The sequence below is a fragment of the Aptenodytes patagonicus genome, unplaced genomic scaffold (assembly GCF_965638725.1).
Source record: "Aptenodytes patagonicus unplaced genomic scaffold, bAptPat1.pri.cur scaffold_64, whole genome shotgun sequence".
Lineage (NCBI taxonomy): Eukaryota > Metazoa > Chordata > Aves > Sphenisciformes > Spheniscidae > Aptenodytes > Aptenodytes patagonicus.
Window position 1 is genome coordinate 397,419 of NW_027472014.1, and position 24,619 is coordinate 422,037.

The 24,619-nt window shown below is 53.2% G+C and overlaps 1 protein-coding gene across 1 annotated transcript in view; it reads left to right on the plus strand.

Moving 5' to 3' along the window:
• LOC143173321 (ubiquitin carboxyl-terminal hydrolase 36-like) overlaps window positions 1-2,141 on the plus strand; it is a 46,391-nt gene extending 44,250 nt beyond the window's left edge. Inside the window, 7 exon segments of the mRNA XM_076363537.1 lie at window positions 534-661; window positions 1,108-1,253; window positions 1,256-1,453; window positions 1,485-1,655; window positions 1,804-1,841; window positions 1,843-1,920; window positions 2,010-2,141. Coding sequence (XP_076219652.1) covers window positions 534-661; window positions 1,108-1,253; window positions 1,256-1,453; window positions 1,485-1,655; window positions 1,804-1,841; window positions 1,843-1,920; window positions 2,010-2,141 — 891 coding nt within the window.
• The last annotated feature ends 22,478 nt before the right edge of the window (window positions 2,142-24,619 follow it).

Here is a 24,619-nt window from a genome sequence, read left to right on the forward strand (position 1 = left end):
AGGAGAGCCCCTTAGCCCCAGGGCTGTAGCAGTTGCTCTGCCCTCCCTCTGGGTCGGGGTGCGGGGCCAGGCCCCCACTGTTGTTCACATACCTGAGTGATGCAGGAGAAATGGCTCCTGCCTTCTTGCTCAGGATGGAGGGGTGGCTGTGCCAGTCCCTGCAGCGGGGCGGCCTTGCCAGCCTTCTCGGGGTAGCGTGTGGGAGCAGGTGACGCCGCAGCTGGAGGGCTGTGGAGTTGCCTCCTCCCTGGGCAGCGGCGTGGCACCTGCCCTCTGGGCACCACTGTGCATCCAGGACTCAGGATGGTGCGCTGGGTTTTCTGTTCTTTAAATTTCCTTCCTTCCTTTTTTCCTTTGTGATTCTAACTGAAAACACTTCTGATTCTTCTTCTACCACCCCCCCCACTTCCCTCCCCCATCCGTGTCTGTTCCCCTCCCCTTTCTCTGGGCTCCCCTTTTTATTTTTTCCTCTTGTCTCAGGGAAACCTCTTTTCTTTAGACCACCAAGTTTTTCTTTATGTCAATAACTGCAGGGCAGCACCCCATGGAAGGCAAGCGGAAGTGACCGCCATGCACAGCCTCACCCACAATTTGCTGGCCACACCTACCCCATGAACACCACCCACCCCGACTGCACTCCCTGGCCTTTTGGCAAGTCAAGGTAAGCAGTGCCAGTGGCTCCCAGGCTCCTGCACGGCAGCAAGGCCAGTAGCAGCCCTGGGGTACTCTACGGGGCAACTGTCTGGCGTGGCAGCTGGCTCAGGGGGCGATTTTGGCAGCCGGCTCTCCTGTTCTCCTGGGCTGGCAGGGCTTGCTCTGGGTCTCCCTTGTAACCTTCACCATCGGCATGTGCTGCAGCAACACTCATTCTTTCCTAGTCCCCCATGGGACAGCATGTGCCCTGCGCATGGCTGGCACTGGGCAGGTACAGGGTCACTGTGTGCGCTTGCAGCTGCTGCTCTGAGAGCAGGGTCTGATTCAGATTTCATGGCTGAGATGGTAGCAGTTGGGTGCTGTGCTCGTGCACCTCGGGGCGGGGAGGAAGAGAGGGGCTCCCGCTCCTGACCTGGCTTTCAGATCATGTCAACCTCTTTTCCTGTCCTTCAGGCTGTCCTCATCTGCTCTCAAACTGCCAAATCCTGAAAAGCCTGCCTTCAGCTTCATCCTCAACTCAGCCCCTCGGCTCCCAGCCTCCCCCCTGAACAATGATTCCACTGCCCGCCCTTCGCACCACCTTCCTCCCTGCAGCAGGTCACCCCTGGTTCCTCAAAAAAGCAGCAGCAAAAGCAGCATCATGGAGCAGACGGCAGCCCTCATGCTCCGGCTGTGAAGGGCAAGGATGAAGTCTCCAGCCCCCCCAGGAAGAAGAAGAATCTCGCTCAGGAGGGCTCGGTGTCCCTCGCAGGGAAGGAGGCAGCAGGCAAGGGTCCCAGTGGTGGCAGGGAGGTGCCGGGCTGGTGTCCTCAGCCCTCCTGTTTCCGCAGTGGCAGCGTGCGCCTGGGACAGCCAGGCTGGAGGCAGGTACAGGTGCTGCCCGGCTGCCCCGAGCCCTGAGCCCAGCTGTGGGGCTGGCCCAGCACCCGGGAACCAGGAGTCGTCCAGCGTGGTGGAGGAGATGCTCAGGAACTCCTTGGTCAAGGCTTATGGCAAACAAGGTAATCCCTGCTTGCCTGGGCGGGCGAACAGCCACACAGCTCCCCTGCCACGCTCTCCCCTGCCTGCCCAGCCCAGGGTGGGGGCCCTGTGCAGGTGGGTGTGGAGGAGCACAGCACGGTGCTCCCTGCTGACCACGCTGCTCCACAGTCTTGACCTGGGAGGGTGAGAGCTCGGCTGTCAGCCAAGGATGTCATTCGGGACGCAGTGTGGGCCCGGAGCAAGACCATCATCAATGAGTGGGATGAGGAGTTTGACAGAGGGAAGGTAGGTGCTGGCCACGTCCCGGGCAGGGGCGGGTGGGAGGAGGCAGGGGACTCTGCGCTCTAACCCTGAGCCTTCCTGCCTCTGCACAGGTAAAGAAGATTAAAAAAATGAAGCGGGAGCAGAGGAGACACTTCAATCCCTTCCAGCAGCTCCAGAGCAAGCGCAACTTCTGGTCGGTGATGCATCCTGCCAAGGTGGCCAGCCTGAGCCATCGGCTCTGAGGTGAGCGAGCCCAGGGGGGCAGGGAGGGGGGCAGCTGCCTGGCGGGGTGCTAACGCCGCTCCTTTCCTCCCAGGTTGAGATCTGCGTCCCCCAGCCGGCAAACGGAGCAGTCCCAGGTCAAGGACCAGCAGGGAAGCGCTGTCCTGGGAGCTGCTGGTGGACCCTGCTGCAGAGGGGAGCGGAGGGGACGCCAGTCCCGCGTGCCTCCAGACCCCACAACTCTGGGTGTCACGCCATGCTTGGTGTCACCTGCCTTCCCCTCTGGGGGCTGCGGGCCCCGGGGTCCCTGTGGGCTGGGGCTGCTTCCCTCTGCTCTCCAGCTGAGGAGGAGCCTCTCAAGCTCTGACCTGCTCTGGGGTGAGGGGACACCTGCTCAGGTTTAGGGTTAGGGGTTAGGGTTGGGGGATTAGGGGTTAGGGTTGGGGTTAGGGGTTAGGGTTAGGGGGGTAGGTTTAGGGTTAGGGGTTAGGTTTAGGGGTTTAAGTTTAGGGGGTTAGGGGTTAGGGTTAGAGTTAGGGTTTAGGGTTAGGGTTAGGGTTTAAGGTTAGGGGTTAGGGTTAGTGGATTAGGGTTAGGGGTTAGGGTTAAGGTTTAGCGTTAGTGGCTTAGGGTTAGGGCTTCGGGGCAGGGTTAGGGTTTAGGGTTTAGGGTTTAGGGGTTAGGGGTTAGGGGTTGGGGTTAGGGTTTAGGGGTTAGGGTTAGGGGCTAGGGTTAGGGTTGGGGAGTTTGGGTTTGGGTTTGGGTTTGGGTTTGGGTTAGTGTTCGTGAGCCCAGGGGAGGGCTTGGCAGTGTTGGGATCTGGATTCCTCTTTCTGTGAATAATGCTCTTACTAAATTTAACATGTTAAACAAACAGACGTGCCCCAGTTCCTGATGCTGTCCTTTGCATGGCCTTTCCCAGGCTCAGCTGGAGAGGTAACATTCCCAAACACTTCGGTAGCCCCAACCTCTGGAAGGCCCTGCTCCTGAGCCAGGACGCTCCTGACGCATTCCCAGGCTCCCCTCACCCCTTCCAGACCCCACTCCCGATGTTTCTGCTCCACGGGGGCAACTCCAGCAACATCTGGCTGCTGCCCCGTGTGCCCCGGCTCTGCCTGGACTTCCTGCTCGGCATGGCATGCAGCGAAGCACATTGGGGACAGGGAGATTTATAGACAAAATGGAGCACTGAATTTTCAGAGCTGCTGCTCAAGCCAGTGCCTCTGGACTGCAGAATCCCCCGCGCCTGCTCCGGGAGCATCTTGCTGCTTCTCGTCTTCCCCCTGGATGCTCTCTGGAGCTGGGAGGCTCCTCAGCCAGCTCCTTCCCTGTGGGTGCGCGGAGCGTGGAGAGAGCCTGGGGCGCCGGGTGCTGCCGGGACCTTCCCCAGCTGCTGCGGATGGAGCGGCCCATGTCCAGGCTGGGCCCTCGGTGGAGACGTGGTGGTGGCTGACACCCTGCAGTGCCGGGTGCACCCGTGGTAGCCGATGAGCCCCAAGGCTCACACTCTGCCCTTGGTAGGGGGAAGCTGGTGAATGCAGTGCGGGGTCCTGGCCCTGTGGGGCCGGGATCCCCGCTCCGTAGCACGGGGAGTGCCTGTCACGTCCATCTGTGCCTCCCCACAGCTCCTCTGCCCTTGCTCGTGCCCCTGCAGCCGCCTCTCCCCTGGAGTGGGGCCGGAGCAGCTGGAGCCCAGGGCTGCGTTTCCAGGCAGCGCAGGGGGAGCTGGATGCGCCTCTGCCTCAGGCATGGGGTGCCGGAGGGGCTGGGGATCATGGAGGGGCTGGGAGTCATGTCACTGGAGCTGGTGACTTGGAACAAGTGACCTGGCCTGCCTGCACTTGGCTCCCTGCCCCAGACGGGCAGTGGTTTGCTCCAGGGCCCGAGGGTTCAGGGCTGCCCCATCTGTCATTCCTCCACTGGGGCCGTGCCTGGGCAGCGAAGGCTGATGGTGCTCTCTGCCTGCCAGGGGATTTGCTCTGCTGGGGCCACTCAGCTGCAGGAGATGCTCGGCTGCCAGGTGGGGAGGTGGCTGGGCTGGGGGCCGCAGCAGGAGAGCTGGCTTCTGCTCGGTCTCCTCTGGAGCAGCGTGGGGATGCGGGGCGTGAAGGAGGTGATGCTCAGCCCTTCTGGGCATGGCCGTGGCTTTGGCCTTGTGCAGCAGTGCTGGCTCCAGGAGGGGTCGATGGGGCAGTGGAGAGCGGGGCCTCGGTGTGCCGCCTGGTATGGGGGGCACCTTGGATGCGGCCCCTGGCAGCATTGCGCTGATCCCAGTTGTCCCAGTGCTCAGTTCCTCAGGACACAGCGCAGGGAGCACGCAGGCAGGGGAGGCACGGCGGGGACTGCCAGCGGCCAGCAGGGACCAGGCCGAGGAGAGGGTTTGGGGAGAGAGGTGGGAGCAGTCCCTGCTGAGGGCTGCCAGGGGGAGCACGGCTGCCCGGTGGGCCCTGCCGAGCCCTGGAGGTCAGAACCCTTCCCGTGTGGCTGGCGTGGAGGGGCCACGGGCTGAGTGCTGGGACTGCCGCTCATTGGGTCCCATCCCGCTCCCATCAGAGGGCCGGGATGAAGTACGCAGCCACGGCAGCGCGTAACCCACAGCTCCCGCGCAGGCCGGCAGGTGAGCAAGGGGGCAGTTGCCCATAATTGCTATTTTTGGTCTCTCCCCATCGCTCTCTGTCTGGCTCCCTCACCCCATTTTTTTAATTCCTTCCTCTCCTTCTTTAGCCCATCACTATTTTTTTCTTGTGGCTGGAAAGCTGCCTGGCAGAAAAGGACCTGGGGGTGCTGGTCGACAGCCGGCTGAACATGAGCCAGCAGTGTGCCCAGGTGGCCAAGAAGGCCAATGGCATCCTGGCCTGTATCAGAAAGAGTGTGGCCAGCAGGAGTAGGGAAGTGATCGTGCCCCTGTACTCGGCACTGGTGAGGCCGCACCTCGAATACTGTGTTCAGTTTTGGGCCCCTGACTACAAAAAGGACGTTGAGGTGCTGGAGCATGTCCAGAGAAGGGTAACGAGGCCGGTGAGGGGTCTGGAGAACAAGTCTGATGAGGAGCGGCTGAGGGAACTGGGCTTGTTTAGCCTGGAGAAAAGGAGGCTGAGGGGAGACCTCATCGCTCTCTACAACCACCTGAAAGGAGGTTGTAGCGAGGTGGGTGTTGGTCTCTTCTCCCAAGTAACAAGCCATAGGACAAGAGGAAACGGCCTCAAGTTGTGCCAGGGGAGGTTTACGTGGCATATTGGGAAAAATGTCTTCACCAAAAGGCTTGTCAAGCATTGGAACAGGCTGCCCAGGGAAGTGGTTGAGTCCCCATCCCTGGAGGTATTTAGAAGACGTGTAGATGAGGCGCTTAGGGACATGGTTTAGTGGGCATGGTGGTGTTGGGTCGATGGTTGGACTTGATGATCTTAGAGGTCTTTTCCAACCTCAATGATTCTATGATTCTATGATTCTTTCTCTCTCTGTCTGACTCCCTGTCTGTATTTTCTAATTCCTCCCTGTCTGTCCTATGGCCTGTTGCTATTTTTTTCTTTCCCTACATCTCTCTCTCCTGCTCCCTGTCCTTCTCTTTTTTCTATCACCACGTCCTGCTTCCCAGCCTTCTTTTTCCTCTCTGCCCTGCAGCCTGTCCCCCCTTTCCTGCCTGTATCCCCTGCTCAGATGGCTGGGCCTTCTCCTCTCTTGGCCTCCATCCTGCTCCCCGTCCCCTTTCGCTCTTCCTCTGTCCACACCCTGGAGGCCATCGCTGTTCTGTCCTTCTCCACCTCCTGGCCCTGATCCGCATCCCTCCGTTTCTCAGGCTCGCTAGAGTGTTTCCCGTCCTCCTCTTGCTCTGTGTCCCACTCTCCATCCCTGCCTCTCCCCTTCTCTCTCCCCTCCTTTTCCCTCCCACCCTTTCTGCTCTGTCCCTCTGTCCTGCTCCCTGTCCCATTTCTCCATCACTCCACTCTCCTGGTGCCTTTTTTGTCTCTCTGCCCCCCTGGCCCGCTCCCTCACCCCGCCTGTGTCAGTCTGTCCCTCTATCCTCCTTCTTGCCCTTCTCCTTCTCTCTCTGTTCCTCTGTCCTGCTGCTTATCACTATTTTTCTCCCTGCACCCCACTGTCCCCCTTCCCCTCCAGCTCTTTCCCGCTCTGTCCCTCTGCCGGCTCCTCACCAGTATTTTTCCTTCCTCCACTCCCTGCCCAGCTCCTCCTCCCCATTCTCTTCATCCCTCTGTCCATCTCCCGTCCTCTGTCCGTCTCCCGTCCCTCTCCGGGCACCCCACCGCCCTGCCCCACCCCTCTCTGCCGCTCTGTCCCTCTCTCCTCCTCCTCCCTGCTCCACCAGGGCTCCAGGGCCTGGGCAGCCCCGGGGAGGCGGCCATGGGGCCTGCGGGGGGTGGGGCCCAGCCGGGGGACGGTGTCCCCGCAGGGTCAGACAGCAGGAAGGAGCGCCCCGCAGCATGCCGGGAGTTGTAGTCCTGGGGCACGGGGCTGCCGGGTGGCTATGTTGGTCTCGGGAGGCGCAGTCCCTGCTCCAGCCGCGGCCCGGCTGAGGTGAGGGCCGGGGCCACCCGCAGTTGGTGGGGGAAGCTCCAAACCACCCGGTGCGATGGGGTCCCGGTCAGCTGGAGCCAGGCCCAGCTGGGGCAGTGACCCGAGAGCTGGGGAGGGGAAGGAGACACAGACAGACCCCCCCAAGCACAGGCACTGGGCACCCCGACTCCCAGAGCCCCCCCCCAGCCACCCCAGCATTTTTAGTTACTACGATAATAGGAGTAGTGTGTTTTGCTGTTAACTCTCACAGGGCTTTCACTACAACTACCCTGTTCAGGGGCTGGAAATATTCAGCTGCCTTGGAAAATCGCCAGCCAGGTTGTTATTGTTCAAGCCTTGTTTCCCTTGCTAGAAAACACTTCCTTGTTAAATACGTCCTTGCATCGGCAAGATCCAGGCAGTCGGGATTGTCTCCTGTCGGGAGCAGCCTGAGGAATCCAGGCTGCTGCCGTTCGGTGGCAGAGCTGAACACTTCTCCCCGCAAGTGCTCGGACAGTGGTTTCGCAGGTGCAGTCAGCACGACTGGGAGCTTGCTGTCCGTGCTGTGCCGCTGCTTTGGCAGCCGCCTCGGGGTAGGAGGGGACACATGTTCTGGCTTCCCAGCTGGAGCCTGACAAGTTCACCGGGTGAGGTATGGACCGCAACGTGTGATGCGAACCCGGTGTCCTTCAGGAGTGTAAAACAGAGTGTAGTATTTTCTGGGGATTTTTTGGTTTTTTTTGTTAGATCTCTGGGATTCATGTGACCCCTAATAGCCAGCTGGTGGGATTTAAGCATACATTTAAAGTTAAGCACGTGCTAGCTGGTGCCCTGAGGTGTAGCTGGGATCCACTTGTGAGCTCCTGTTCCCACCACACTGGAGAAAGCAAAGCTTTTTTTATTTGGTGATGAAAACAAGTCGGGGAGTTGCACTGAAGTGCAGCACCGTTTTTAACCTCAGGTCTACAGGGGCACAGGTCTTACCGCATAACGCATCCTTCCCCAGGCTTTCAAAAAACAGAAAGGATACATCAACCCGACCCCACAAACATATCCTGCGCTTCTTTTATCTTACCTGGAACGTCGGGACATGACCCTGCTGGGCCACCTCTGCCTCTCTGCGTGGAACCAAGGTGGTGTCTGTATGTTCCAGGATAAGGGCTTAGCTTTTTTTTTTTTTTTTTTTTTTTTAAGTGACTTTCGAGGCATCCTGAGGCTGGCTGTGTTAAGTTGGTTTACTGCACAGTTAGTCAAATGGAGGAAAACAGTAAGCTCCGCTATTGCCTTTGGCGTTTTCTCGTTACTGTGTAGCTCATTTAAGTTATCTTCTCATGACCTGGCAAGCAGAAGCTATCGCTTCGTTTTAGGCCTTGGTCTAATAGCCATGAAAATCAATATTGAACGTCTTTCTGAGATTTGGATCAGGCCCCTATATGCATTCTATAAAACTGCTTCTTGGCCACTGTTTACCTTTTTACTTCCCCCCCCCCCCCCCCCCCGTTTATCTTGAGTGTTGAAACTCTGAAAGGGGCCAATGAGTTGCCCTCCCTCAGTTTGCTCCCTCCCCTTTGGGGAGTGCGGTTAACGTTCGCTTCTTGGCTTTGCAGAGGAAAAAATCCATTAATACCCCACCTCACTTGAATTGCTCTTGTGGGAAACCGATTAAAAGCTTATTGCTGCCTCATCTCGCAAATGGTATGCATTCTGGTTCTCATCTGATGGGCAGCCTGTCGGCTCGTCGAATTACTCTGCAGAACAATTCAACAACTCAAAGCAGCGATGCTGGTATGAAGAGCTTATGTACTTCATTGCTAGGGATTCTGTGCTTTCCACTCTGCAGGCTGGAAACCTGATTCGTGAGTGGGCTGTGGCTTTAACAAGGGAAGGCAAAGCTGCTTCTGTGTGTGTTTCCTTTCCACCTCTTCTCTTATCCCCTCCCCTTCCTTTCCCTCTGTGAGGCTGTTTTTGTGGTGTACCTTTGTCCTGGTTTCGGCAGGGATAGAGTTAATTTCTTTTCTAGTAGCTGGTACAGTGTTTTGGATTTAGGATGAGAACAAAGTTGATAATGCACCAATGTTTTAGTTGTGCTAGGTAATGCTTACACTAGCCAAGGACTTTTCAGCTTCCCATGCTCTACCGACTGAGAAGGCTGGAGGTGCACAAGAAGCTGGGAGGGGGCACAGCCAAACTGGCCAAAGGGACATTCCATACCATGTGACGTCATGCTCAGTACATAAACTGGGGAAAGCTGGCCGGGGGGGCCGCTGCTCGGGGACTGGCTGGGCATCGGTCGGCGGGTGGTGAGCAATTGTACTGTGCATCACTTGCTTTGTGTATTATTATTATTATTATTATCATATTATTATCATTTTATTTCAATTATTAAACTGTTTTAATCTCAACCCACGAGTTTTTCTCACTTGTGCTCTTCCAATTCTCTCCCCCTTCCCACCGGGTGGGGGGGAGTGAGCGAGCGGCTGCGTGGTGCTTAGTTGCCGACTGAAGTTAAACCACGACAGTCCTTTTTGGCGCCCAACGTGGGGCACGAAGGGTTTGAGATAATAACAGGTTAACCGGAGTGTATTAAGGAACTTATATCTGTTAGTAGTTGTGGGTCACAATGTTGGTTTCTCTGTTCTCGATATTGATTTGTATAATCTGCATCGTGCTCTTTTTCCTGCTGTACATGTTAAAGATTGGTGTTGGGTTTTGCAGTTTGCTGTGGTCTGCAGTGAATAGTAATGTCTCGCTTGTGAGGTTTGTTTTTAGAACATTGACCTTGACCTTAGTGTGGTATGTAAACTTCGCAATGAAGCCGTTACTGTACCACGGAGACCATTTCGTGGAGACAACTAGCAATTGCAGTAACTTTTCTGAGAGTTTTTTTACGGAGGAAATACAGAATGGCAGGGTCACTACCTTCTTCTATAATGTTTCCTCCTTCATTACAGTAATTTTTCAGTATTTTGAGCATCCTTGGGCAGTTAAGATACTTCTATTAATACTTCTTGGGAATACTGTTTCGGTTTTGTCTAAAGTTGGTAAGCAATTTAAGAATATCATCCAGAGATCTGCCCCAAGGCTGAAAAATTATGAGTGGCAGGGTGTGTGGGACAAGATGGGCAAGTACCTAGGCCAATGGGCACCCCCAGTGTTTTGGAACTTCACCCCTGAGCAAGTGCAGAATCCTGAAGAGTTAGTAGAATATTTGGACAAAGTATGCTGTCACGCTGGCAACTCCAGAGAGATGCAGATCATTGCAACGTGCTGGGGCCTGGCCCATGCCTACCGAGCCCTGTTCAACACCATTCAGTGCCCTCAAAGGGAAGGGAAGGTCTCTGGCTCTGACAGTAAAACGACACGCACTGCGGCCACTCAGACCCGGGCAACGCGCCCTGCGGCCACTCCGACCCCAGCGACAGGCCGTGCAGCCACTCAGACCCCGGCAACAGGCCCTGCAGCCACTCAGACACCGGCAACAGGCCCTGCGGCCACTCAAACCCGGGCAACACGCACTACGGCCACTCCAACCCCAGCGACATGCACTGCAGACACTCAGACCCCAGCGACATGCACTGCGGCCACTCCAATCCCGGCGACATGCACTGCAGCCACTCAGACCCCGGCGACATGCACTGCGGCCACTCAGACCCCAGCGACATGCACTGCGGCCACTCCAATCCCGGCGACATGCACTGAGGCCACTCAGACCCCGGCAACAGGCCCTGCGGCCACTCAGACTCCGGTGACATGCACTTGCACTGTGGCCACTCCGACCCCAGCGACAGGCCGTGCAGCCACTCAGACCCCGGCAACAGGCCCTGCAGCCACTCAGACACCGGCAACAGGCCCTGCGGCCACTCAAACCTGGGCAACACGCACTACGGCCACTCCAACCCCAGCGACATGCACTGCAGACACTCAGACCCCAGCGACATGCACTGCGGCCACTCCAATCCCGGCGACATGCACTGCAGCCACTCAGACCCCGGCGACATGCACTGCGGCCACTCAGACCCCAGCGACATGCACTGCGGCCACTCCAATCCCGGCGACATGCACTGAGGCCACTCAGACCCCGGCAACAGGCCCTGCGGCCACTCAGACTCCGGTGACATGCACTTGCACTGTGGCCACTCCAACCCCGGCAACAGGCCCTGCGGCCACTCAGACTCCGGTGACATGCACTTGCACTGTGGCCACTCCAACCCCGGCAACAGGCCCTGCGGCCACTCAGACTCCGGTGACATGCACTTGCACTGTGGCCACTCCAACCCCGGCAACAGGCCCTGCGACTACTCGGACTCCGGTGACATGCACTTGCACAGCGGTCACTCCAACCCCGGCGACATGCACTGCGGCCACTCCAACCCCGGCAACAGGCCCTGTGGCTGAACCAAAGAACCAGCCTGTGCCGGTATCAGTCGCCCCTGTACACAAGAAGAAATTTTGGAAGCGGAAGTCGGCTCGTTTAGTAAGGGAGGAAGAAGCTTCTTCTAAAAGGGAACCGGAGGAAGAACTGTACGACTACCCTGGAGAAGGGCCATCACGAGAACGGGAGGAGGAGAGCCGGCCGCTGATCGGGGAGGAGGAAGAGGAAGAACTCATAAACGAGGCAGTGACTACCCGATCTCTATCCCTGAGTGAGCTGCGAGATATACGAAAAGATTTCAGCCGTCGTCCAGGTGAGCATATTGTCACCTGGCTGCTCCGGTGCTGGGATAATGGGGCCAGTAGCCTGGAATTAGAGGGTAGGGAAGCCAAGCAGCTGGGATCCCTTTCTAGGGAAGGGGGCATTGACAAAGCAATTGGAAAAGGGACACGTATCCTCAGCCTTTGGAGGCGACTCTTGTCAAGCGTGAAGGAAAGGTATCCCTTTAAGGAAGATGTCATATGTCGCCCAAGCAAATGGGCCACCATGGAGAAGGGTATCCAGTTTCTGAGAGAATTAGCTGTGCTGGAGGTGATTTATGATGACCTGAACAATGAACAACTATCCAAAGATCCAGACAAAGTCAAGTGCACACGACCCATGTGGCGGAAGTTTATAAGGAGCTCACCATCGTCATACGCCAATTCATTGGCAGTGATAACCTGGAAAGATGGAGAGGAACAAACAGTGGATGAATTGGCTGGTCAACTCCGGCAATACGAGGAAAGTCTTTCTTCCTCCATCGTCTCGGCTGTGGAGAAACTGTCCGAAAAACTGTCCCGGGAGATCCAGCAACTCAGAGAGGATAGGTCCTACTCCCCACCTGTACGGACCAGTATCTCGGCTATTAGAAGTAAGCGTTCTTTTGCTCAAGAGAGAGAATATAAAGGGTACACACCACGGGGCACCCTATGGTTTTATCTGCGTGACCACGGAGAGGACATGAGGAAGTGGGATGGGAAACCTACCGCAGCCCTAGGGGCACGGGTACGCGAATTGCAAGGGAAAACAATCACAGAAAGAGGTTCTTCCAGGAAAATTGCTGCTCCAGTTTCCAGCGGGCAGTTCCCCAGAGAGAGTAGAAGGGCTGATCTTACTCTTGATCTTAATGAAGAAACTTCTGACTCATACGTACAAGAAATGAGAAACGAGTACTGTGATGAGGATTAGAGGGGCCCTGCCTCCAGCCAGGGGGAGGAAAGGGACAACCGGGTTTACTGGACTGTGTGGATTCGGTGGCCTGGCACGTCAGACCCACAGAAGTGTAAGGCTCTGGTAGACACCGGTGCACAGTGTACCCTAATGCCATCAAGCTATATAGGGGCAGAACCCATCTGTATTTCTGGGGTGACGGGGGGATCCCAACAGCTAACTGTATTGGAAGCCGAAGTGAGTTTAACTGGGAACGGGTGGCAGAAGCACCCCATTGTGACTGGCCCACATGCTCCGTGCATCCTTGGCATAGACTACCTCAGGAGAGGGTATTTCAAGGACCCAAAAAGGTACCGGTGGGCTTTTGGTATAGCTGCCTTGGAGATGGAGGAAATTAAACAGCTGTCCACCTTGCCTGGTCTCTCGGAGGACCCTTCTGTTGTGGGGTTGCTGAAGGTCGAAGACCAACAAGTGCCAATTGCTACCACCACAGTGCACCGGCGGCAATATCGCACCAACCGAGACTCCCTGATTCCCATCCATGAGCTGATTCGTCGACTGGAGAGCCAAGGAGTGATCAGCAAGACCCGCTCACCCTTTAACAGTCCCATATGGCCAGTGCGGAAGTCTAATGGAGAGTGGAGACTAACAGTAGACTATCGTGGCCTAAATGAAGTCATGCCACCGCTGAGTGCTGCTGTGCCGCACATGCTAGAAATTCAATACGAACTGGAGTCAAAGGCAGCCAAGTGGTATGCCACAGTTGATATTGCTAATGCGTTTTTCTCAATCCCTTTGGCAGCGGAGTGCAGGCCACAGTTTGCTTTCACTTGGAGGGGCGTCCAGTACACCTGGAACCGACTGCCCCAGGGGTGGAAACACAGCCCTACCATTTGCCATGGACTAATCCAGACTGCACTAGAACAGGGTGGAGCTCCAGAACACCTGCAATACATTGATGACATCATCGTGTGGGGCAACACAGCAGGAGAAGTTTTTGAAAAAGGGAAGGAAATAGTCCAAATCCTGCTGAAGGCCGGTTTTGCCATAAAACAAAGTAAGGTCAAGGGACCTGCACAGGAGATCCAATTTTTAGGAATAAAATGGCAAGATGGACGTCGTCAGATCCCAATGGATGTGATCAACAAAATAACAGCCATGTCTCCACCAACTAGCAAAAAGGAAACACAAGCTTTCTTAGGCGTCGTGGGTTTTTGGAGAATGCACATTCCAAATTACAGTCTGATTGTAAACCCTCTCTATCAAGTGACCCGGAAGAAGAACGATTTCAAATGGGGCCCTGAGCAACGACAAGCTTTTGAACAAATTAAACGGGAGATAGTGCATGCAGTAGCCCTGGGGCCAGTCCGGGCAGGGCAAGAGGTAAAAAATGTGCTGTGCACCGCAGCCGGGGAGAATGGCCCTACCTGGAGCCTCTGGCAGAAAGCACCAGGGGAGACTCGAGGTCGACCCCTAGGGTTTTGGAGTCGGGGATACAGAGGATCCGAGGCCCGCTATACTCCAACTGAAAAAGAGATATTAGCAGCATATGAAGGGGTTCGAGCTGCTTCAGAAGTGATCGGCACTGAAGCACAGCTCCTCCTGGCACCCCGACTGCCGGTGCTAGGCTGGATGTTCAGAGGGAGGGTCCCCTGTACACATCATGCAACTGATGCTACATGGAGTAAGTGGGTCGCACTGATCACACAACGGGCTCAAATAGGAAACCCCAGTCGCCCAGGAATCCTGGAAGTGATCATGGATTGGCCAGAGGGCAAAGATTTTGGAATATTGCCAGAGGAGGAGGTAACGCGTGCTGAAGAGGCCCCAGTGTATAATGAACTACCAGAAAATGAGAAGCAATATGCCCTGTTCACTGACAGGTCCTGTCGTCTTGTGGGAAAACATCGGAGGTGGAAAGCTGCTGTATGGAGTCCTATGCGAGAAGTTGTAGAAACGGCTGAAGGAGAAGGTGAATCGAGCCAATTTGCAGAAGTAAAGGCCATCCAGCTGGCTTTAGACATTGCTGACCGAGAAAAGTGGCCAGTGCTCTATCTCTATACTGACTCATGGATGGTGGCAAATGCCCTGTGGGGGTGGTTGCAGCAATGGAAGCAGAGCAACTGGCAGCGCAGAGGCAAACCCATCTGGGCTGCCGCATTGTGGCAAGATATTGCTGCCCGGGTGGAGAACCTGGTTGTAAAAGTCCGTCACGTAGATGCTCACGTACCCAAGAGTCGGGCCACTGAAGAACATCAAAATAACCAGCAGGTGGATCAGGCTGCTAAGATTGAAGTGGCTCAGGTGGATCTGGACTGGCAACATAAGGGTGAATTATTTCTAGCTCGGTGGGCCCATGACACCTCAGGCCACCAAGGAAGAGATGCAACATACAGATGGGCTCGTGATCGAGGGGTGGACTTGACCATGGACACTATAGCCCAGGTTATCCATGAATGCGAAACATGCGCTGCAATCAAACAAGCCAAGCGGTTAAAGCCTTTTTGGTATGGAGGACGATGGTTGAAATATAAATATGGGGAGGCCTGGCAGATCGATTAGATCACACTCCCACAAACCCGCCGAGGCAAGCGCCACGTGCTTACAATGGTGGAGGCAACCACCGGATGGCTGGAAACATATCCCGTGCCCCATGCCACCGCCTGGAACACTATCCTGGGCCTTGAAAAGCAAGTCCTATGGCGACATGGCACCCCAGAAAGAATTGAGTCAGACAATGGGACTCATTTCCGAAACAACCTCATAGACACCTGGGCCAAAGAGCACGGCATTGAGTGGGTGTATCACATCCCCTGTCCTGCACCAGCCTCTGGGAAAATTGAACGATACAATGGACTGTTAAAGACTACACTGAGAGCAATGGGTGGCGGGACGTTCAAACATTGGGATACGCATTTAGCAAAGGCCACCTGGTTAGTCAACACTCGGGGATCTGCCAATCGAGCAGGCCCTGCCCAGTCAGAACTTTTACGTACTGTAGATGGGAATAAAGTCCCTGTAGTGCACATTAAAAATATGCTGGGGAAGACAGTCTGGGTTATTCCTGCCTCAGGCAGAGGCAGACCCATCCATGGGATTGCTTTTGCTCAAGGACCTGGGTGCACTTGGTGGATAATGCGGAAGGATGGGGAAGTCCGATGTGTACCTCAAGGGGATTTGATTTTGGGTGAGAATAGCCAATGATCTGAATTATGTGATGTTAAGTACTAATTATAGTTATAATAGTTATACTAATAATACACAGATATACTAATAATACTAATAATATTATATGCCATACTAATGTTATTACAATAAGAATCACCCAGACTAATGAAGAATAACTTCAGTGAAACCAAGCAAAGCACAGTGATGATGGTACCAGAACTGACTTCAACATGAAACAATCCAACACCACATACCATCTCCATTTTTCCTGCCCTGGAAGATTATTATGACAGATGGAGCCCGAAGTCATGGACTAAATGAACTCACCGAACATTTTAGAGGGATGGCCCACAGACAAAGGGAATGATATCTGTGTATGTGTGTATATATATATATAAAAGGGGGTGGTGATTAATGAAAATGTACTGGAAAATATGAGACTTGAGCATGACGCAGATGGTATAGAATAAGGGGTGGATATTGTCCTGGTTTCGGCAGGGATAGAGTTAATTTCTTTTCTAGTAGCTGGTACAGTGTTTTGGATTTAGGATGAGAACAAAGTTGATAACGCACCGATGTTTTAGTTGTTGCTAGGTAATGCTTACACTAGCCAAGGACTTTTCAGCTTCCCATGGTCTATCGACTGAGAAGGCTGGAGGTGCACAAGAAGCTGGGAGGGGGCACAGCCAAACTGGCCAAAGGGACATTCCATACCATGTGACGTCATGCTCAGTACATAAACAGGGGAAAGCTGGCCGGGGGGGCCGCTGCTCGGGGACTGGCTGGGCATCGGTCAGCGGGTGGTGAGCAATTGTACTGTGCATCACTTGCTTTGTGTATTATTATTATTATTATTATTATCATATTATTATTATTATCATTTTATTTCAATTATTAAACTGTTTTTATCTCAACCCACGAGTTTTTCTAACTTGTGCTCTTCCAATTCTCTCCCCCATCCCACCGGGTGGGGGGGAGTGAGCGAGCGGCTGCGTGGTGCTTAGTTGCCGATTGAAATTAAACCACGACAGGGGCCCAAAACTGAACACAGTATTCGAGGTGCGGCCTCACCAGTGCCGAGTACAGGGGCACGATCACTTCCCTACTCCTGCTGGCCACACTCTTTCTGATACAGGCCAGGATGCCATTGGCCTTCTTGGCCGCCTGGGCACACTGCCGGCTCATGTTCAGCCGGCTGTCGACCAACACCCCCAGGTCCTTTTCCGACAGGCAGCTTTCCAGCCACTCCTCCCCAAGCCTGTAGCGCTGCATGGGGCTGTTGTGGCCGAAGTGCAGGACCCGGCACTTGGCCTTGTTGAACCTCATACAGTTGGCCTCGGCCCATCCATCCAGCCTGTCCAGGTCCCTCTGCAGAGCCTTCCTACCGTCGAGCAGATCAGCACTCCCGCCCAACTTGGTGTCGTCTGCAAACTGACTGAGGGTGCACTCGATCCCCTCATCCAGATCATCGATAAAGATATTGAACAAGACCGGCCCCAAAACTGAGCCCTGGGGAACACCACTCGTGACCGGCCGCCAACTGGATGTAACTCCATTCACCACAACTCTCTGGGCCCGGCCGTCCAGCCAGTTTTTGACCCAGCGCAGAGTACACCTGTCTAAGCTGTGAGCTTAGACCTCCTGGCCTGGGCAACCTCATCAGCTCTAGTGGGAATCTCCCTCCTGCTCTGGAATTAGCCTCATCTCTGCTCCTAGTCCTTGCAGGTTGCATTCACTTTGCTTGACTGTCACTGTGAAGAGCTGGCAGTGGAGATGATGAAGGTGGAAGAAAAAATCCTCAGAGCAATTCCTGAAACATGTTTCAGGCAGAAAGCCAAACCTGCTCTTTCCGGTGACCTGTGGGCACTTGTTACCGGTTTGTCGGGGTGCCTGTTGCCCTGCACGTCCCCCTGAGCCAAATGCTGTTTCTGCAAAGTCACTCTGTGTCTCTCTCTGTCCCCTTTTGGTCAGGGCTGGATGTGGGTGCAGTGGGGGTTCAGCGTCCTGACCGAGCAGACATGCACTTTGATAGGACATAACTTGTCACAGAAGGTTCAGACATTTATTTTATTGTATTTTTTTATATTTACAGTGCTTCCCCTTTTTATTCCTGCAAGCTGTTAAAACATGTTCAAACTGTCTCATTTTCCATTTGAACGTCACATCTCTTCACAGTGCTGATATTATGCGTAACACCGGATCGGGTTGTACTCTCACATAGATCGTTAGTTAGTAGGTAGCCTAGATTAAAACCCCACTCTTCTGGCCACTGTCTCACACACTGGGCTAGGCTGGGATTGGAGAGCCTGGGAGGCTCTCTGGGGTCCCAGCTTTCCCGCAGTGCTGACTGTTGTGGCTGTTGCCTGTTCTTCCCTGCAATGCTGACTGCACCCACCTGGTGGGGCTGTCCTTGGGAAGGGCGCCGGAGCTGAGACGGCCCCTGGGAGAAGCCGGTGGGGGGAGCAGCTCTTCTCCAGACATTTGCCAGAAACTCTCCAGAGCATCCCTTTTCCAGCCCGTGGGATGCTCTGTGTGACAAGGGAAGGTGCCCGTTGGTCCACTGTACGAGGCCCTGCGGGGCTCCCATCAGGGTCCTTTCACCTACCCATCCTCCAGCCGCCACTCCAGGGGCTGGGGGTCTCACCTACGTCCCCTGACATATCCCTTAGCCCCAGGCAAGGTCTCATGCCTCAGCGTGGGCTTGCAGGGCATGTTTCCTTCCCGCTGGCAAGGCCTGAATTCCAATTAAATGTCCCTGGGCAATCCGGAGCTAAGCAAGCCTTTTTCTATGGCTCACATTGCTTTGCAGTCCATGTGTGTGATTCACCTCCTGCATGGGAGATGAGGACACGAGCTGACCTAGTTTGGAAACTGGGCCCTCTCTCTCCAGGCAACTCCAGCCCCCTGCTTTTTCCTTTGGCTTCTCCAGCCTGATGATCTCCACTGGCATCTTCCACCTGTCCTATGGTCTCTAGTGTCTCCATCACAGCTATTACTACAGTGACACAGCACCAAAATACCCCAACAATAAAACCACCAACATTCAGAGCACTGGCAAAGAAGAAGAAGGACAGGGGAAAAGACATGTTCTCTTCTGAAAGAAATCCCCTTTTTCCCTCCTCTAACTACCAGTGGATGAATGAAAAAGGACAAAAAATTCCAAGTCAGTCACAACGCTTGGTTTCAACTCTGAGCTTGTAATTTTGTGGCTGTTCTGGAATGTCTTACAGTGAAAGAAGAGTTTAAAATTAAAACTGGCTTCCAGCTCCCCTAGAAGTGATTTTTTTATTATTTTGACACCATCAAACCTGGCATCATAGAATCATAGAATCGTTCAGGTTGGAAAAGACCTTTAAGATCATCGAGTCCAACTGTTAACCTAGCATTGCCAAGTCCACCGCTAAACCATGTCCCTAAGTGCCACGTCTACACGTCTTTTCAATACCTCCAGGGATGGGGACTCCACCACTTCCCTGGGCAGCCTGTTCCAAAGCTTGACAAGCCTTTTTGGTGGAGAAATTTTTCCTAACATCCAATCTAAACCTCCCCTGGCGCAACTTGAGGCTGTTTCCTCTTGTCCTATCACTTGTTACTTGGGAGAAGAGACCGACATCCCCCTCGCTACAACCTCCTTGCAGGTGGTTGTAGAGAGCGATAAGGTCTCCCCTGAGCCTCCTTTTCTGCCGGCTAAACAAGCCCAGTTGCCTCAGCCGCTCCTCAGAAGACTTGTTCTCCAGACCCCTCACCAGCTTCATTGCCCTTCTTTGGACGCGCTCCAGCACTTCAAAGTCTTTCTTGTAGTGAGGGGCCCAAAACTGAACACAGTATTCGAGGTGCGGCCTCACCAGGGCCGAGTACAGGGGCACGATCACTTCCCTACTCCTGCTGGCCACACTCTTTCTGATACAAGCCAGGATGCCATTGGCCTTCTTGGCCACCTGGGCACACTGCCGGCTCATGTTCAGCCGGCTGTCGACCAACACCCCCAGGTCCTTTTCCAACAGGCAGCTTTCCAGCCACTCCTCCCCAAGCCTACGGTGTCGCATGCGGTTGTTATGACCCAAGTGCAGGACCCGGCACTGAGCCTTGTTGAATCTCATGCAATTGGCAAGGAGAAAAAAACAGGATGATGAGGAGAAAGAAAATGAGGAATATGAGGTAGGAGAAGATGAAGAGGAGGAGGAGGAGGAGGAGGAGGAGGAGGAGGAGGAGGAGAAGGAGAAGGAAGGAAGGAAAAGGAAGAGGAGGAAGTAGAAGAGAAGAAGGTGGAAAAAGGAACAGAAGGAACAAGAGGGTGAGGATAAAGAACAGGAGGATAAACAGAATAATAGGAATAGGAGGAAGAAAAACAGAAGGAAATATGAGGAGGATAGTGTGCCCATGTGAACCTCATGAGGTATAACAAGGCCAAGTGTAAGGTCCTGCACCTGGGTCAGGGCAACCCCCAGTATCAATCCAGGCTGGGGGATGAAGGGATTGAGAGCAGCCCTGCCGAGAAGGACTTGGGGGTACTGGTGGATGAAAAGCTGGACATGAGCCAGCAATGTGCGCTCGCAGCCCAGAAGGCCAACCGTATCCTGGGCTGCATCAAAAGAAGCGTGGCCAGCAGGTCAAGGGACGAGATTCTGCCCCTCTACTCTGCTCTGGTGAGACCCCCCCTGGAGTACTGCATCCACCTCTGGAGCCCTCAGCATAAGAAAGACACGGACCTGTTGGAACGGGTCCAGAAGAGGGCCACGAAAATCATCAGGGGGATGGAACACCTCTCCTGTGAAGAAAGGCTGAGAGAGTTGGGGTTGTTCAGCCTAGAGAAGAGAAGGCTTCGGGGAGACCTTCTTGCAGCCTATCAGTACTTGAAGGGGGCTTATAAAAAAGATGGCGGCAAACTTTTTAGCAGGGCCTGTTGCGACAGGACAAGGGAGAATGGCTTTAAACTAAAGGGGGGTAGATTTAGGCTAGATAGAAGGAAGAAATTTTTTACGCTGAGGGTTGTGAAACACTGGAAGAGGCTGCCCAGAGAGGTGGTGGATGCCCCATCCCTGGAAACATTCCAGGTCAGGTTGGACGGGGCTCTGAGCAACCTGATCTTGTTGAAGATGTCCCTGCCCATGGCAGCGGGGTTGGACTAGATGACCTTTAGAGGTCCCTTCCAACCCAAACTATTCTATGATTCTATGAGTTGGAGGAGGAGGGGTAGAAGGAGAAGGACTGTGAAGAACAAGAAGAACAGGAGGAGGATGAACATGCAGAGGATAAACCTGCAGAGGCGTATGAGGAGGAGGAGGAGAAGGAGAAGGAGGAAGAGGTGGAGGAAGAACTGGATGAAGACAAAACGGAGAAAGAAAAAGAACAGGAGGAGGAGGAAGAACTGTAGGAAGAACAGGATGAAGAACATGAGAAAGAACAAGAAGAGCAGGAAGAGGAGGAGTACGAGGAGGAACATAAAAAGGAAAAGAAGGAAGGACAAGAGGAGGAGGAGGAGGAAGAACAGGAGTTAGAGGAGGAAGAAATGGAGGAAGAGAATGAACAGGAGGAGAAACAGGAGGAGGAAGAAGAGCAGGAGGAGGAGCAAAGGGAAGAGAAACAGGAGAAGATGGGGAAGAGGAGGAAGAACAGGAAGAGAAGGAAAAGGAGGAAGAACAGGAAGAACGGTGGAGGAATAGAGGGAGGAAGAACATGAGGAAGAGAGAAAAAGATGAAGTGGAAGAAGAGGAGGAAGAACAGGATAAGGAGGAGGAGGAGAATTAAAAAAAAGCGTGAGGAGGAAGAAAAAAAGGAGGCGAAAGAAAGGAGGAGGAGAAACGAGAACAGAAGGAGGGAAAGGAAGAAGAGGAGGAGGAAGAAAAGGAGGCAGAAGAACAGGAGGCAGAGGAAGAAGAGCAGAGGAGGAGGAGAAGAAGGAAGAGAAGGAGGATTAGGGGGAAAAGGAGGAGTAAGAAGAGCAGGAGGAGGAGGAAAAGGAGGAGGAAGAAGAGGGAAGAGGAGGAGGAGGAGAAGGAGGAGAAGCAGGAGGAGGAAACACCTCCCAATTCACTCCAGAGTGTCAGCACATCAAAATTCTTGGATGGAGCACCTGCTACATCCATTTGTCCATGGGGATTCACTAAATCCAAGCCTACCGGTGAAGCCATTACTCACAGGAGGCCAAGCACACCCAGAGCCACACCTGTGCAAGGAGAAGACTTCAAGCACATCCGGGGCTGATGGTGACAGTTCCCACCAGCTGTCCAGCTCAGGCAGATGCAGGTAAGATGCCACAGAGGCGGCACCGACTGATTGACACTTCTCTTGCAGGAACAGGATTTACCAGCAGAAGGGAGGCAGGACGAGAGGGCCCATGAGGTTGAAAAGTGCATCAGATAGCTGGTGCAGTAACGATGACAACAGAGGGAGAAGGAGATGCAGGTGGTATAGCTGAGACAATGCTTCCCAGGTAACATCTGCCACACAAACACAGAGGCAGGCAGAGGCACTGGGAGGTCGTGGAGAGGGTGAGAAAGGTGCCTGGGAGAGAGGAGAGCACGGGAAGATGGGAGACAGAGATGGAGATGGAGGGGACAAAGCCGGGGTGTTGGAAGTGAGGATGCTTCTGCTGTGCAGGTGCTTGTGAGGTCACTGGTGGCTGAGTAGGTGTTAGGCCAAGAACAGGAACCTGGCTTGTGCAGGTGCTTGTGATCTCACATGATCCCAAGTAGGAGATAGGGCAGGAGGAGGCCCCTGGCTTGTTCAGCTGCTTGTGATGTCACCTGCAGCTGAGTAGCTGTTAGGGCAGGAGCATGCAGCTGGCCTGTGCAGGTGTTTGTGATGTCACATGTGCCTGAGTAGGTTATAGGGCTGGAGTAGGAACCATCTATGTTCAGCTGCCTATTGCGTTGCAAGTGCCTGAGTAGTTGATATGGCAGGAGAAAGCTCCTGGCTTGTGCAGGTGCATCTGATGTCATCGGTGGCTGAGTAGGTGGTAGGGCAGGAGCAGGCCCCTGCTTGTACAGCTGCTTCTGATGTCACTGGTATCTAAGTAGCTTTTTGGGTATGAATGAACACCTGGCTTGTGCAGGTGCTTGTGAAGTCAATGGTGGCTCTGCAGCTATTAGGGCAGGAGCATGCAGCTGGCTTGTAAAGGTGCTTTTGAGGTCACAAGTGCCTGAGAAGGTTTTAGCAGAGGAGCAGGCCCTTTGCTTGTGCAGCTGCTAGTGATGTCATAGGTGGATGAGCAGGCAGGATTGAGCAGGAACATGCACCTGGCTTGCGTAGGTGCTTGTGATGTCACATGTGCCTGAGTAGGTGATAGGTTAGGAACTGGCCCCTGGCTTGTCCTGGTGCTTGTGATGTCACTGGTGGCTCTGTAGCTGTTAGGGCACAAGCATGCAGGTGGCCTGTGCAGGTGTTTCTGACGTCACATGTACATGAGTACACGAGTACACATGTCTGCACCTGGGACGGGGTAATCCTGGTTATACGTACAAACTGCGGGAGGAGAGGCTGGGGAGCAGCCCCGCGGAAAGAGTTCTGGGGGTTTGGGTTGATGGCCAGTTGAACATGAGTCAACAGTGTGCCCTGGCAGCCCAGAGGGCCAACTGTGTCCTGGGGTGCATCAAGCACAGCATAGCGAGCTGGTCGAGGGAGGTGATTGTTCCGCTCTACACTGCACTGGTGCGGCCCCACCTCGAGTACTGTGTGCAGTTTTGGATGCCTCAATAGAATAAGGACACCAGACTATTAGAGTGTGTCCAGAGGAGGGCGACCAAGATGGTGAAGAGTCCCGAGGGCAAGACTTACAAGGAGCGGCTGAGGTCACTTGGTTTGTTCAGCTTGGAGAAGAGAAGGCTGAGGGTGACCTCATCACAGTCTACAACTTCCTCAAGGGGGGCAGCGGAGGGGGAGGTGCTGATCTCCTCTCTCTGGTGACCAGCGATAGGACACGAGGAAATGGAATGAAGCTGCATCAGGGGAAGTTCAGAATGGACGTTAGGAAAAGGTGCCTCACTGAGAGGCTGGTCGGCCGCTGGAACAGGCTCCCCAGGGAAGTGGTCACAGCACCAAGCCTGTCAGAGTTCAAGGAGTGTCTGGAGGACGCTCTTAGTCAGCTGGTTTAGTGTTAGGTAGTCTTGTGAGGAGCAGGGAGTTGGACTTGATGATCCTTACGGGTCCCTTCCAACTCGAGATATTCTTTGATTCTTTGAATCTGGAGGACTGAGAAGCACTTCTGGGAGGATTGCTGGCTCATAGAGCACGACTGTCAGAGGCCTGACTGAATTATTTAATTAGGCCGTGCGAATAATATAATATTACCTATTTAAGTAATCATATAAAATACAACAAATGCATTAATTGCACCCAAGGAGAATTTCATTTAATACTGCCTCAGGAAAAATGAAAAGGAGACAAAGGGCAAAAAGCAAAGCGACTGACAGAAGAGGAAGGTTTAATTACATCTCAGGTTATCAATTTGAAGCCTCGTTAGGAGCACTTTAATTACGGTAATTACGATAAGATGTAATTATAATAAACTGCTCCCAATTTGTATTCTATTTCCACTACATAATTTGAAGTTTTTATTGTGATAATACTGTTTGGGGCATCGTTAATGCATAAATGAAGCATTGCTGTTATTAAATAAATAACAGGCACTAATGATGACCAATTAGTGATCTAAAATATGGTTTTAAGATTTAACTTAACTTTTTATTAATCAAATCTAATTTGCACTATTTTTACTTTTATTATAGCTCTCATTGGTACTTAATAATAATTAATTATATTCATAGTAGTAAATATATAGTCTTCCATGACCGCCAGTGAATTGTTTTTAATCTCTGCCTTTAAATGTAGCCATTATAGAGTGACTCATTTTTATTTCTCTTTACGTAAAAATCTAAAGCTTCAATTTCTATTTTTCAATTACTATTTAGTAATTTTTTTAATTACTATTTCGAAGCCGGAGTCATCATTGCCTCTGAACCTACTCAAAGGTATGTTATAATTTAAGCATTAAAGACTCCCGATTCCTTTTCCAATTCTACTTCTGTTTTATATGCTAGAAGTCCATTATTTTGTTTCCAATTGGGAGTCACTAATGCCAGCAATTTATTTAATAATGTCTATGTTCAAATTTAGCTATTAATGACTCCCAATTCATTTTCTATCTTTGTCACTTAAAGTGGGTTTCTGAATTTATTTTTCTTTGATATTACAATACAAATTGGGAATAATTACTGCCTGGTTCGTTAAGTAATC